The 13,521-nt window shown below is 35.1% G+C and overlaps 1 protein-coding gene across 14 annotated transcripts in view; it reads left to right on the plus strand.

Annotated features, from left to right (window-relative positions):
• ZMYND11 (zinc finger, MYND-type containing 11) overlaps positions 1 to 13,521 on the plus strand; it is a 105,531-nt gene that overhangs the window by 74,953 nt on the left and 17,057 nt on the right. For 12 of the 14 annotated variants that reach the window (XM_012731367.1, XM_012731368.1, XM_012731366.1 and 9 more), the window contains one exon: positions 133 to 294. The exons of the other annotated variants lie outside the window; for them this stretch is intronic. In XM_012731367.1, coding sequence (XP_012586821.1) covers positions 133 to 294 — 162 coding nt within the window. The remainder of the gene's footprint in view (positions 1 to 132; positions 295 to 13,521) is intronic. 14 annotated transcript variants of the gene reach the window in all.

The raw sequence follows: 13,521 nt of genomic DNA on the forward strand, positions 1-13,521 counted from the left end.
TTGTTTTAACACAATAAATGTCTAAAATTGTTTATAATGCCTAACTTCTGATGGACTTTAGTTTCAATTTTGTTCTTAGTCATTGCAGATATTGACAAAATGTCATACGAAATTATTTTGTATTTTTTGTAGGACTGGGAAACAGAAAATCATGACTGGTATTGTTTTGAATGCCATTTGCCTGGAGAGGTGTTGATATGTGACCTGTGTTTTCGTGTGTATCATTCCAAGTGTTTGTCTGATGAGTACAGGCTTAGAGACAGCAGTAGTCACTGGCAGTGCCCAGTTTGCAGGGTGAGTACCTATGAGCTTTCATGTGCTGGTCAGAGGGTTGGAATTCACTAATAATAGCATCACAAAGAAATCCCAGGTGGTTTTGTCAGGTTAAAGTATGGATAAAGTACTGGGGGTGGGGGTGACCTACTGAAATGATGGTAAATGAACATAGAGTACTCATAAATGGACATTATAGTACACATAACATATTCAGGGAATGGATTTTAGAAAAGTTTTTATCACATAAAAATGTACTCTCTGCCTTCACACTTGCCTTTTGGATTGTGTGATTTCTTTAATGGATAGCTATTGGGAATCAAGAAACACCATCCCATACCAAGGTCTGTCAGCCAGTCCTACCTACTAAATCACACAATTCATGCTGCTTAGGAAACACAGCTAGCAAAAGGCACATTGTTGGAAACATTCTGTATTTACTTCCCATTTTATATCCACGTAATATTGCCTTTATTTTTTGTCATGTCATAGTTAGTTTATTTTTCTTATATTTTATTTGGAGGGTGGAGGAATGGAACAGTTGTAAATAAAAACTTTAATTATTTAAAATAAACAAAACAGTCTAGTAGGTATATAGGTACTTTCCACAATTATTTTCATTCACTTTTCCCACTGAAAAGTATAGCTGTGCTTGTTGATTGCAGAATGTGGTATGTGTGTGATTTCAGGTGATGTGTGATGCCTAAATACTGCATTACATATGGCATTGATGCTGATTTTCAGGGACCATTTAATTACAATCTCTGTCATTTTATATTTATAGTTATTAAGATTGTTACTTGGAACCATACAAATTGCCTGGATTACTCATGAATTCAGTTTGTGAATGTTTTGTAATACTTGAGTAACTTAAGTATTTATTTATTTTCCCAAAAAGTATTTTGTCCTAATAATTTTCCCCTCTCTTTCATATCAGTCAAAAATAACCTTTGACCCTAGGTCAAAAATTTACCCAGCATGATCAAAATATAGTATACATGCTAGTATTATGACTTTGTTTTCATAGAGTATATTTGATCTTTTCAACTACTGCTATATGTATTTAGTAAGCAGACAATATTGGGGTAGCAATTGAAAAATGGTATTTAATAACTAATAATCATATTTGAAAGTGCTTGACAGCAGTGGTATTTCCTAAAACTGATTATATCTGTCAGATTTCAAGTTGTAGGCCTTATTCTCTTAGTTCAACAAGAATTTATAATATCTGTAAGAAATTGTGTACCAGTGGTGTGGGAGCTGCATTAATATTCCCATTTATTCTCATAGATTTGGATTATGCATCTTAAAAATAAACATATATATCTTGTTTTATGGTAACAATTTTATTACTAGAGGAGTAAAGAACTAATGAGATCTTAAGAATAAAACCATAAAGGTAGTATAATAGACTGATAAAGGAGTAGGGTCATGTATCAAATTCAGTTTTCCTAATACGGATTCAGGAACTCAGGAAGCACAATTCTATGTCCTCACTACTTTAGCTTGCTGATATTTAATACTCATTTCTTGTTTTCATAGTAGAGAATTTGAGTGAAACACTTTGAGAATGAATTAAACCTTATTGTAAATATTTTCAGAAATTGAAAAATTGCAAAAAAAAATGTTTAATACTTTTGCCAAAATGCACTATCAGCTTGATGCATTCCATTTCCTATATGTGTTTGTTATACTCTTTACTAATTAGATGATTTTTTTTTTTAATTCGAGGGAGTTACTGGTTCATACAGAAATGTGATTGTCAAAGTGGAATTTAGCTTACCCTACTCTATTTTTTCTTCCCTTTGGTTTTTCTTTTGTCTTTGTTAAGTTTAATTATGTATGTTGAAATGTACACATTTTGTTCATAGATTGTGTTAGCTGCTCTTTGGTTAGACTCAGAAAGACCTTGGCTGGCTTGGAGATGTTTAATTGCAAGCTTTAAAAATTCCAAAGAAATAGTCATTCCTATATTAGATCTCTTGTTTTGTTAACTGCAAGAAAAAGATAAGTACAAAAATTCCTTTCCTGGCAAAAGGAGTATTAGCAATTGAATTTCAAATGTAATTCAAGATAGTTTAAAGTACAGCTTTTGGTTAATTTGCTTTCTAAGTAAAATGTCATAATAAGCCATTTTTAAATAATCTAACATGAGATTGACCAGATTTAAATATTCTTTGACTAAAACTTAAATGAGGAATTACAGTTTCAAATCAGAATAATGATCAGTTTCTTTTTTAAATTAATTTTTGGAACAAGTCTAGTAAATATAGCTATACTTAGTAGTGAGGGATTTTGATGAAACAGTGGCAAGCTAAATTTTAGTGAAGGTGAAAATAATGTAAGACAGTTAATCCATTGTAACTAAATTTGAAGATAAAACATTTTTAATATTCTATAGCATAGGAATCTGAAGTGATTTGTTTTTACATTACCTTACAGCATTGAAAAACTCAGAATAGATTAATTCTCATCCAGTTATCAGCTTTGTTACTATATTTGCCTCAATTCAGCAGCTTTCTCATATCCCTATCTCTAAAATATTTTAAAATAGGAATTTTTCTCAATCTAAAATAATTTTTATCAATTATTACAATAAATCCAGAAGAATTCACAGCCCAAAGGGTATTTTTTTGGAATGTCTTGCCTTTTAAAGAAAATAACTAAGCCATTAATTTATAGTTACCAAAAATTAATTTATGAATATCAAAATAGCATTTTGCTTTGAACTGACCTTATAAATAATGTCCTGATCACAGCCTTGTTACTGAGAAGCTCATTAATTTAAAAAGGGGGGGGGGCAGGGATTTTAAAAATCCCTAAGTTTGCTATTATTAAAAAATTATTATTAAAAAATTGAGATAATTTAGAGAAAGAATCAATTCATAAAAATATTATCATATAGTTGGTAGATGTTCTCACAGACCTGTGTGTGTGTGTGTGTATCTGTATCTGTGCAGCACTGTGAAGGGGAGGAGGGGTTGTGCATCCATTTTTATCTGTATCTAGAGTAACTTAACATATTTATGATGTAGCCAGTTTGTTTCTGCTTAACAATCTCTTAGACTTTATCTTTTCCCCATATGTACTTTGAGTGTGCATTGATTTATTTGCTCAGCTCCCCTTAATGCACATTCTGATCCTTTCCACCATCTTTTCTGATTGGGGGTCATTCATATGACTGCATCCAGAATCATCCCGCTCTTCCTACTCTGAAAAGCAGTCTGCTATTATAGCTTGCTTCTGCACAGAATTGTGAAACCATAATTTTAAGGTGAAAAATTGCTTTTATGATTTTATTTAACTGATGGATAATATCTTAGAACACAATATAGACAGTTTTATGAGAGAAAATTAATTTATACGTAGCTTTGTAATTTAATCATCTTCATAGGATAAATTCATTAAAGTGGAATTCAATTTTTAAATGAAAAGAAGAGGCACATTTCAACTTTTGACAAAATCACCAAATTACCTTTCAGAAATTATGCCCATATATACCAACATGAAAGTGTTTTTCAATTTTTTTAAACAATATGAAGGTGGAAAATTGTCTCATTTTAATTTTGCTTCATTTTCATATATAGAATTAGGAGAAGAGTCATTTTATCCTTTGATGCTTTGGCTGTAGAAGGCAGACCTGTGTAGTGTGTGCAAGTCTGTGTGCATGTTGGATATACATGTTGCATGCATGTGCTTGTGTTTGGTGTGTGTGCCCACTGCATGCATGTAAGTCTGTCAATGTAGACATGTGTTTTGTGTATACATATGTGCTTATAGGTTGGGGGTGTTTGTGTAGACACTGCATATTTACTGGCCCAGTCCTTCTGGTGAGCATCATGATACTTTTTGTGCGATAACTTTGAAATTTTTCATATACAGACAAGTGAATGTGTGATTTAAAAAAACAACAACAACATATACACAAACCCCATGACTACCCCCTTGCTTGGACACTTTTGCCTTTTAGAGCTGTCCCGTGGTTCTCTCAGTGGTAATAGAAATGTACTGTCCCTGTGCTGTCCAAGAGGAGCCATTGAGAACTTTACTGTGGTTTCTGTAACTATGAAATGGATTCTATTTGGCACATGTTTACTTTATTAGCTCAGTTTCAGAGCATTAATATTCTGAATGCATGTACTACCCAATAGATGCATCTTTGGTATAAAAATTAGCCTCATGAGAGTCTGGTATTTGTTCTTCCCATTGAACCATCATTATTATTTGGAAGAATTCTTAAGGCAAGGATGTAAATCAGCTATTTTCCCACTGCCACCCTTTCCCCTCAGTACAAAGCAAATTGCCAGCAAACGCTGCATCTGAGTTGTAAAATGCAGTGGAGTAGGTATAATACACAGTGCACAGTTTAACTGCTGTGGTCTAGCTTGGTGCTACATTTGCTCTAAATCTGACACCTCCTAAAAGTCAGATAATTAACTTTAAGAGAATATGACTGTGTGGCAAAACAAAATAGTTGACAGGTTCCAGCTTAGCAATGTTGAGATGTGTAGTGAAAGTGGGCCTCTATTTCCTTCATCATCTTTTAATATGTTCATTTTCCTTACAGAAATGAATTTTGTTTTTATAATTTAGATAAGTTATTGATGCATGTTATCAGTGTCCTTTTAAATTCAGATAAATGATATTTTCATATTTGGACTAAAATATGACATTCAGGAGCAGAATTCAGGGCTCCGAACTGTATCATGTGCCTTTGCTATGAGCACATAGGAAGTTCTGCAGCACAGTGACTCTTTCCTTTTCCATGTTTGCACCTCTAAAATGGACTGATGTCCCTCCAAAGATTTTTATCTTAGGGTTTTATAATTGATACAAAAATTTCATATCCCATTTAGGACTTATTTATTATGCTTCTATAGGAAAGGATCAATTTAAGTTACAAAAGAAGTACTTAGTCACAGTAATGGATAGGGGATAGATTATTCCTGCCCATTTCCCAAAATGTTTTAAACATTTTAAAATATATGTTCATGGTGAATCAACTTAGCCTACTAATAAGAAACAGAAACATAGGATAATGTAGATAAGGAAATGAAGCAATATCTGTGGGAGATTTTTATTAATAATTTAAAAATATCTCTATATTAAACTCTAAAAGTTCTCCCACATTTACAGAGCTCTCTTCTCTGACCTGTTCTCGATTGTTTGGTCCTCATGAAATTGGAGGAAGAGAGCCACAGAGTGATGTCCAGAAACCCAACAGAAACTGTTCCTACCTGTGCAAACTTATTTAGAATGAAGACACATATTTTATGGGAACTTAATATTTTAGAAATAGATATACACTGAAAACTGGTTTGCTAAAACTAAGTTAAAATTAAATTGTCATTATGAGGCTACCTAGAATTTTGATTGGTTACTTATCAAAATGTTTACTTAGTTCTGAGACGAGTTATTTTTGGGTTATTTCACACTGAATTTTGTTATTTAGGTGGCTAAAGAAAAAATCATGATGAAAACTACATTTGAAATTAGAAATAGAAATTTGCTTCTGAATCAATTTTTTTTTTATATGTAGGCCATACAGTTTTGTTTTTAATTGCAAAACTAGAGAGAATCCTAATTTAATGTTCTGAATGAGATGGAACTAAATGTGAAAAGAAAACATTTTGCATTTCCTGTGAAACTGTTCTTCCTTTCTAAGACTTTGTGAGTGTGGGAAATTATTAGTATTTTCACCCAAAAAATGAGTAGCTTTACCTTCAGATACATATTAACAAATCTGGAATAGAGATTTGATTTTTAAGTAAAACAGAAATCGTGAGATACTTTTAAAAATAGTCATAGTATCAAAAACTACAAATAAACAATCAAATATTTAAATAAATTTTAAATATCACCGTAATATCATTTATACTAACAAATAATATACTAACAAAGTAGAGAATTTTTTTAAATTTATTTTTAACATCATTTATTTTGTGCATTTTTTTTTCCATCTCAGCTGTAATCCCTGTGGACTTCCCACTACTTCACCCGTGTGCCATCACCATAGTCCCGTGCACTCTTCCCATCCTCCCTAGTTAAAAATGAGACTTTTGAAAGATTTTCATCTGAACAAGTACTATATAAAGTAGTTTTGCTATTTATTATGAACTTTACTAGAGGAAAAGTAATGGGACCATTGATAAAACCAAAAAATATTCAGAATTGCGTATTTTGTTTGTATGTAGCTCCCATCGTAATTTTTTCTTTAGCCACCTGAATAACAAAATTCAGAGTGTGAAATACTCCAAAAATAACTCAATTCAGAACTAAAATACTTTATATTGAGAAGTATCCAATCAAAATTACATAAAACTGTAAACTCTCATTTATAATTATCAAATCTCTTTATAAAAGTGTCTGCACCCAAGCAAGCAAGAATGCTTCCTACAGTGTCCCTCCATGCTTAACTTAAAAATGTTATGGATGTGTGAAATGTTGTCATTGGGTGTGTATTTGGCCTTTGTGATACATCTTTATCTTTTATTTTTAACTCTAAGGATGAAGGAGATAATAGTTGGCCTGGTATCTACCTCATGATGATTAAAACAATCAAAATGGAGAGCTCATTTTGTTTCCAATGTTGATGAATTTATAATATGTACAAAGTGCACTCTTTTATTGTCTCTGCATATGCTGGAAGTGTGGTCTGTCTCATTAACCAGAGAACAAATAATGCTCATTCCATGACCTCAAAGAGGCATGTAATTTATCTTCAGAAAATAACTCTTCCACTATAGATTTTCCATTATAGATTTTCCTTTTGAGTCATATTCTTTCATTAAATACTAGATACTTTAAAGGTACCTGGTAGGAAAGAGAAGCAACAGTAGATACAAAAACATGTTTTCTATACAGTTTTTTTGAATGTTCCTTTTCTATTCTCAAATCCCAAGAAGCTATCATGGAGATTAATTACTCCCCCCACCCCCAATGCATTTACTTTTGAAAGTTGAAATTCCTGGCATGCATATAATCTCTCTATAAGTGGCAATATTTTAGCAATTTCTTTGTGAATATTCAGATATGGAGAATTTAGAAATATTGCATTATTTTCTATAAGTCATTTTATGGCTTACAGATTTACTTTGAGCCTATCTATGCCCTTGTAGTTGATCATTCACCCCAGACTGGTGCTATAAAATTGATTATATTGTAACTTAAAAGTTTGCTGACTTTATCAGAGAGAAAGTTAACTTCATCACAATTAATAAATACAGATAGAAGTAGAGTAGCATTTAGTGCTGTTTGTCAACCTGGATGAAAAAACACTGTGCTGTAGTGAATCTAGGACCAACTTGCCAAATAGGGAGTGGCATACGAATGGAGGTGGGTTTTCCAATATGCGCCAAGAATCCACCTCAAGATATCCTTAGTAGTGTGAATTATCTTCTGAGTTTCAACTCTTACTTATGAGTAAGAAGGCATATTTGTGACAGCTTAAGAAAGGATTCTTAAAATTTTGAATTCCTTTAAAGTTAAAAAAAAAAATGTCCAAGAAACTAAAGAGCAAATGACTGTTACTAGATTGTCTCTGGGAGATGTAGTGTGGTGCCTTCCACTTGCAGAAGTTGGTAAACTCAAGTTTTCTACCGTCAATACTGGCAATAAGTGTGGCGCTTTGCTCTTCTTGTCTTGTAGAGGAGAATTAATTTCATTGTGTCGTACTGGGGGGGGGGGATAAAAAAAAAAGTGAACATAGTACTGTTAGAAAATTAGCCTAGAAAGTGATTTGATTGAAGGACTCCTGAGTCCAGTGGTGTGGATGACAGATGTTGGGACTTTTGGCCACTCCGCCAGATGAGCTCTACTGTTAAGGCCACAGACATTGAAGTTTCTCACAGACTTCTTTGGTGTTTCATTCTTTCAAGTGGTTGTGGAAAATACTGTTGAAAGCCCTTTTGATATTCATAATAAATAGGCAGTTTATGTGTAGACAAAATTCACATATACATACACACACATGTATATATACCTTTATCTATATATATGTTCTGTGATTACATGTAGACGAGAACTTGGAGTTTGATGCCTAAAGCACCTGTTGTACTTGTTTAGAACACAGCCTTGGGGATGAGGCGGAAACATGCACATTTCCAGCAAGTAGCCTGGATGACTGCAAGTAGCCTGGATGACTGGAAGCTCAATGAGTGAGCCCTAGTTGTGAGAGGGCAATAGTAGTTTTTAGGTATCCTTAGGTGGTATGGTTCACACACTGGAAGTAAAAATAAATAAATAAAAATGGTTTATAGAAGTGACCAGAATATGCTAACACAGACTTCTTGGGTGTGAACAATTTTCACATTTTAGAAGTATTTCATAACCTTTTATTTCAGTTACAGGAATATTTTTCTAGTGGTCAGTGAGATTGATTAGCGATGAAAGCCATCAGTTCAACTCAGGTATTATTTATTGAGTACTTATTATGTGCCAAATACTGCACAAAACCTTGGCAGGAAAACACTATTCTATACCTTTGTGGGCCCCACTTTCACAGAACTTAGAGTCCTTACCAGGGATATGCAAATTATGGCCCATGGACTTCAACACTTGTTTCTGTACTGTTCATGAACTAGCAATGGGTTTTATATTTTTAGATGGTTGAAGAAAAAAAAATCAAAGGAGGAATAATTGTAACATTAGAAAATTACAAGGAGTTCAATTTCAGTATCCAAAGTTTTATTACACCCTAGCCATATTCATGGTATATTTGTATTATTTAGGACCACTTTCTCATCACAATAGCAGAGCTGGACAGTTGAGACAGACTCAATCAACCCTATATTCTCAAAAGCTGAAAATACTTACCGTATGTATTATCTCGCCTTTCTCCAAAATGCTGACAGGGCAATAGCAATTTTTAGGTATCATCTTAAATCCTCAAGGTGCTAAGCTCTGGTCTACCTTGCTTTGGGAAGAACATTCTGAAGGTTGGGAATCCCCTGAAAGTGTGAAGCCCTTGTCTTATTTAATAAGAGACTTGGGAACTGGTGAATTCTAGCAGCACAAACATATCACCTAAGGAAAAGACATACATTTTTGATTTTACACTTACTACTTTTGGACAACTTGATGCACTGAAACAATATATCCACCAGTTCATTCTCTGCTACTGAAAATCTGGGTCTTCAGGGAACATTGGTATTTCCAGACTCTTAAATCCTTAATGTTGCTATTTGAAAATAGTGCAACTTGGACATTGTTATCAATAATTAGATATGGAGAAACCTTGTTAGGATCAAAAGTTGATCATAATTTATTCCAAATATTATGTAAAACTCCAATTGTGACTATACCTTTTATTCATGTTTTTCTGTGCTGTCTGCCTACATTCATTTGGCTTACTGTATAATCCAGCAACTATCTGTAACTGCCTTAAGAATCTTACTCAAGATGTTTAAGACTTCTCATTTCTTTTTCCCTTAAAGAAAAGCAGTACTTCAGGATTAGGGTTAGGGAATATTTTACACACATTTGTAAACACATTTTCAGCATGTGACTGTGGCCATTTTAAAATGGCTGCAACAACTTTGACCACATCATAGAAAGTTTCCCTCCATTATTTGTAGATATTAACACAAATCATTCCCATATGCTGCCAGGTAATATGAACAAGTGCCAAAACTTAAGACTTCATAATGATGATTCTGAACTGTATATTGTTATAAAGAAGGCTTTACTGAGGAGTCCTGAGGTCTGCAGTTAAAGAATAGATACTGTTTTTCAGAGCCTGAAGAATACTGATTCTGAAATATTCTGAAGATATCCTATAGCTTCATTTTTACATTCTGACCTTGTCAAGTGCTGCCTGCTTGCCTATGTCACAAACACAATAGCATTTACCTTCAAACTACTCCTGTCATTACTAGCTAGTAACTAATTGCTAGTTAGTACAGTAGCTTTCTCTCATGCCACTATAAATGACATTGTTTGCTTGACAGGCACCAATGCGCATACTGCTGTGAGTGCTACATGCAGCAGCTCACAGCATTTTAACTAAGAAACTCTCAGAAGTCTTATGGTATAGCCCTGGGTCAAAAGGTATTCTGTTTGTTCCTTTTGTGAAATACTAAATTTCTAAATTATAACTAGAAAGTATCAGAAAGCCCACCAGAAACATCTTACAGAATATGTTTTGTCCCTATTTTGTGTTGTTGAGAGTTTGCGTATCTGCCCAGAGTTCTGTCATTGGTTGTTTCAGTTTACTAAGCAAACTCCTTAAGCAGTCAGTCTGGGAAGCATTCTGGGGCATACACCCAGCCTCCTGGGTATGCCTTGAGCAGCATGAGCCCCAGGCATCTAGCCCATTCTTATCACCAGAAAAGATGTACTGAGTATCAAAGCAAGTAAAGTAAACATAAAAATCAGCAACAGAGACTGAACAAAATAGTCCTCTTCAGTTGTGAAAGTACTCTTGATGAGTCCACAACCTAGATTCTTGATTTTTCTAATCAGTAACTGAAAACATGGACAATGAAAACCTGAGTTGTCATCTTGTTTGTATTGACAGGTAAATGAGAGACTTAGCGGCGTCACTTTAAAGGAGAACTATTAAAGACACACACTTTAACATGTTGCTGTAGCAACAAAGGTTTCCATGGGAACCACTGCATGTTTGTGTGATGACACTGATGGTGGTTCTAATGCAGTCTCAGGACTGCATGTTAGAGACACTTATGGTGAGGTCTGTGGGTGCCCCGGCCCCTGCCTTAACCAATGAAGCAGAATCCTTGGGGTGGCCCCTAGACACAAGATAGGAAATTTATGTCGCAGCTGTTCAACATACTACTTGAACAGACAAGTGTAAACTCATGCACCTAAGTCCCAGCAGGCATAGAATGTGGATATTGAGTCCCCACTTCCACCCCTACCTCAGGAAGCCACTGGTCTTTTTTTCAACTCAGATAAGTTGTACCTGTTACAGGGTAGCCAGAGTGGACTTGGGCTGCCTGTCAGTGGGGCCTCAAAATGTAATTTTCGACAACACACACAGAAAGGGTAATAGGTTTATTTACAAAAAGGGGGGAGGAAAAGAAAACATCCCAGGGAAAGAGAGAGGTATACAAAGTAGCTGGAATACTTTACCAGCACAACTAACTTGGAGCTCTAGTCCCAAACTAACGCCGCTAGGCCCAGTCACACAGTCTGAGAGCAGTTGCTCCAGAGAGAGAGAACCGTCTCCCAAGTGTCAGTTCAAAAACCTCTCTCTATTTATCCCACAAAGTCCAGAATGCCTGCTTGGCTCCACCCTTGGGTTCTCACAGTTCTTCCCTTGGTACTGCTGGGAGTTGTAGTTTCCAATCACTAGAGTAGGGGGTGGAATCCAGAAAGCTGGAGTAGGGAGTGGAGTCCACAGACACTGCAGAGTTCTTTTAGGACATCCTTCCCCTTAACATACCTATCTGGAACTTTATCCCAATGGACATTGGTGTTTAAAAGCTTTCCTAGGTGGTTCTAATGTGCAGTCACAGTTGACAAACACTGAAGTAGGACATCTAGATTTGAGTAGCAGTATAAGACTTCCCTGACTTTAGATAAAGGGTAATAATTTGGAAAAAATTGGGGCGGGTGGGCGTGTGTGTGTAGGTGATTCCACTTAGCCTAGAAGTTTCCGGTGTTCCTTTTGTATTTTGTGAACATAGGCATATTTCCAGGCTCTTTTTACCACTTTTAATTGCACACAGCAAAAATGAGGTACTCCAGTAACCCGACACTAAGAAAAATTAAGCATGATACAAAATCATAGTTCCATCCTCTATTTTGTCTTAGTTTTATAAAATTTGGCCCCTTAGGCTTGAACTTTGTGCATTTGGAGTCTTCCCCAAAAGAAAGAAATGTTGCTACACATGGTTATTACACTAAATTAGCAGTTTAAAAATGTTTAGGTAGATGAAATTAAAGTAAAAGCATTGTGAGAGCATGCAATGTCCATTTTGTGTGTAGGTTCTTTATGGAAAGAAGTAGGGACTTAAAATAGACCTTTCATTGTGTAAACCGGAATGATTAAGTCACAAGTTAAGTTTTTACACTGTTTCAGACTTTTTGAAAGAAAAACTAGGTTGTCTTAGGTATAGTTATACTCTAATTCTATAATAGCACTGCATAATTTTTCCCCACAAAGAAACATTGCATGGTTATACTTTTTAAGGCTCTAAAAACAAGAGGTATTAGATTCTGACTGTAAAGTACATTATGAGGCCAATTAAAGTACAGAAAGCAGAACACATTCATGTGCATGTGTAAAATGGAGGTGGTTAGCTGTATTGTTGCGGCTGCTGTGCTCTTTACTATACCACTACTCGTGACCACAGGCTGCAAGTTGCCATCGATTTGGGTGCTCTCCTTGCCCACCTGAAGCTTGAGAACTCAAAGCAAATTCTAGAGCAGAGAGTATTCTTGCCAGCTTAGTTGAGGGAAGGTCTGCACACAGTATTGATGACCATTAAAATTCTGTTTCACTACATAAAGTGTCAATTGTATATTTCCTTCTCAGTAACATAGGCCCATTAAAAAAGCCATACCCCACATACAGTGTTAGATGGTTTCCAGTCCAGTGCAGAATATTATATATACACAAGTTTATATATACTTAATGATCGATCAGATAAGTATCTGGGATCAGGGTTTTTGGTGGTATAACCAAAATATTTTATTGTTGGCATGATAGAGCCTCTTTTTTTTTTTTTTCTTGGTGTCCCAAGAGCTGAGAGAAAAGCAGCCTTCCTGGCCCTCTCACCTTTCCTCTTCTCTATATCTGACAGTTCATCACTGTTTATTTAGTATAGCAAGCTGGGCATGGAAGGATATCCAGGTTGGCAGCAACATTTGTCTAAAAGCAGCAATAACTGATTATTTTTTGCCCAATGAGCACTCCCTCTGTTCTCTTGTAAGCCTGTATGTACTATGGCTTAATTGGAGGAAGCAGCTAGTAGTTCTCAAGTTTTGATGTGTGTCAAATTCATTGGGGATCTTACTAAAAATGAGAATTCATGAGCTACATTAAGGCCCTTTTTCCCTGAAGATTATACACTTGGGGTCCAGAAAATTGCATTGCCTTTTAAACTCCCCATCTGTACCATTGGTACTCAGTCTTAGCCATTTATCACAATCACTTCAGGAATTAACAAATCAATGAATGAATGATGTAGAGCATGGGGCCTACCCCCAGGAATTCAAACTCAGCTGCTCAAGGGTGAAGCCTATTGGATTTTATAGAAGTTTCACTAGGGACTCTGGGGTTTG

Source organism: Condylura cristata, unplaced genomic scaffold (assembly GCF_000260355.1).
Source record: "Condylura cristata isolate star-nosed mole 26May11 unplaced genomic scaffold, ConCri1.0 scaffold00030, whole genome shotgun sequence".
In the NCBI taxonomy this organism is placed as follows: domain Eukaryota; kingdom Metazoa; phylum Chordata; class Mammalia; order Eulipotyphla; family Talpidae; genus Condylura; species Condylura cristata.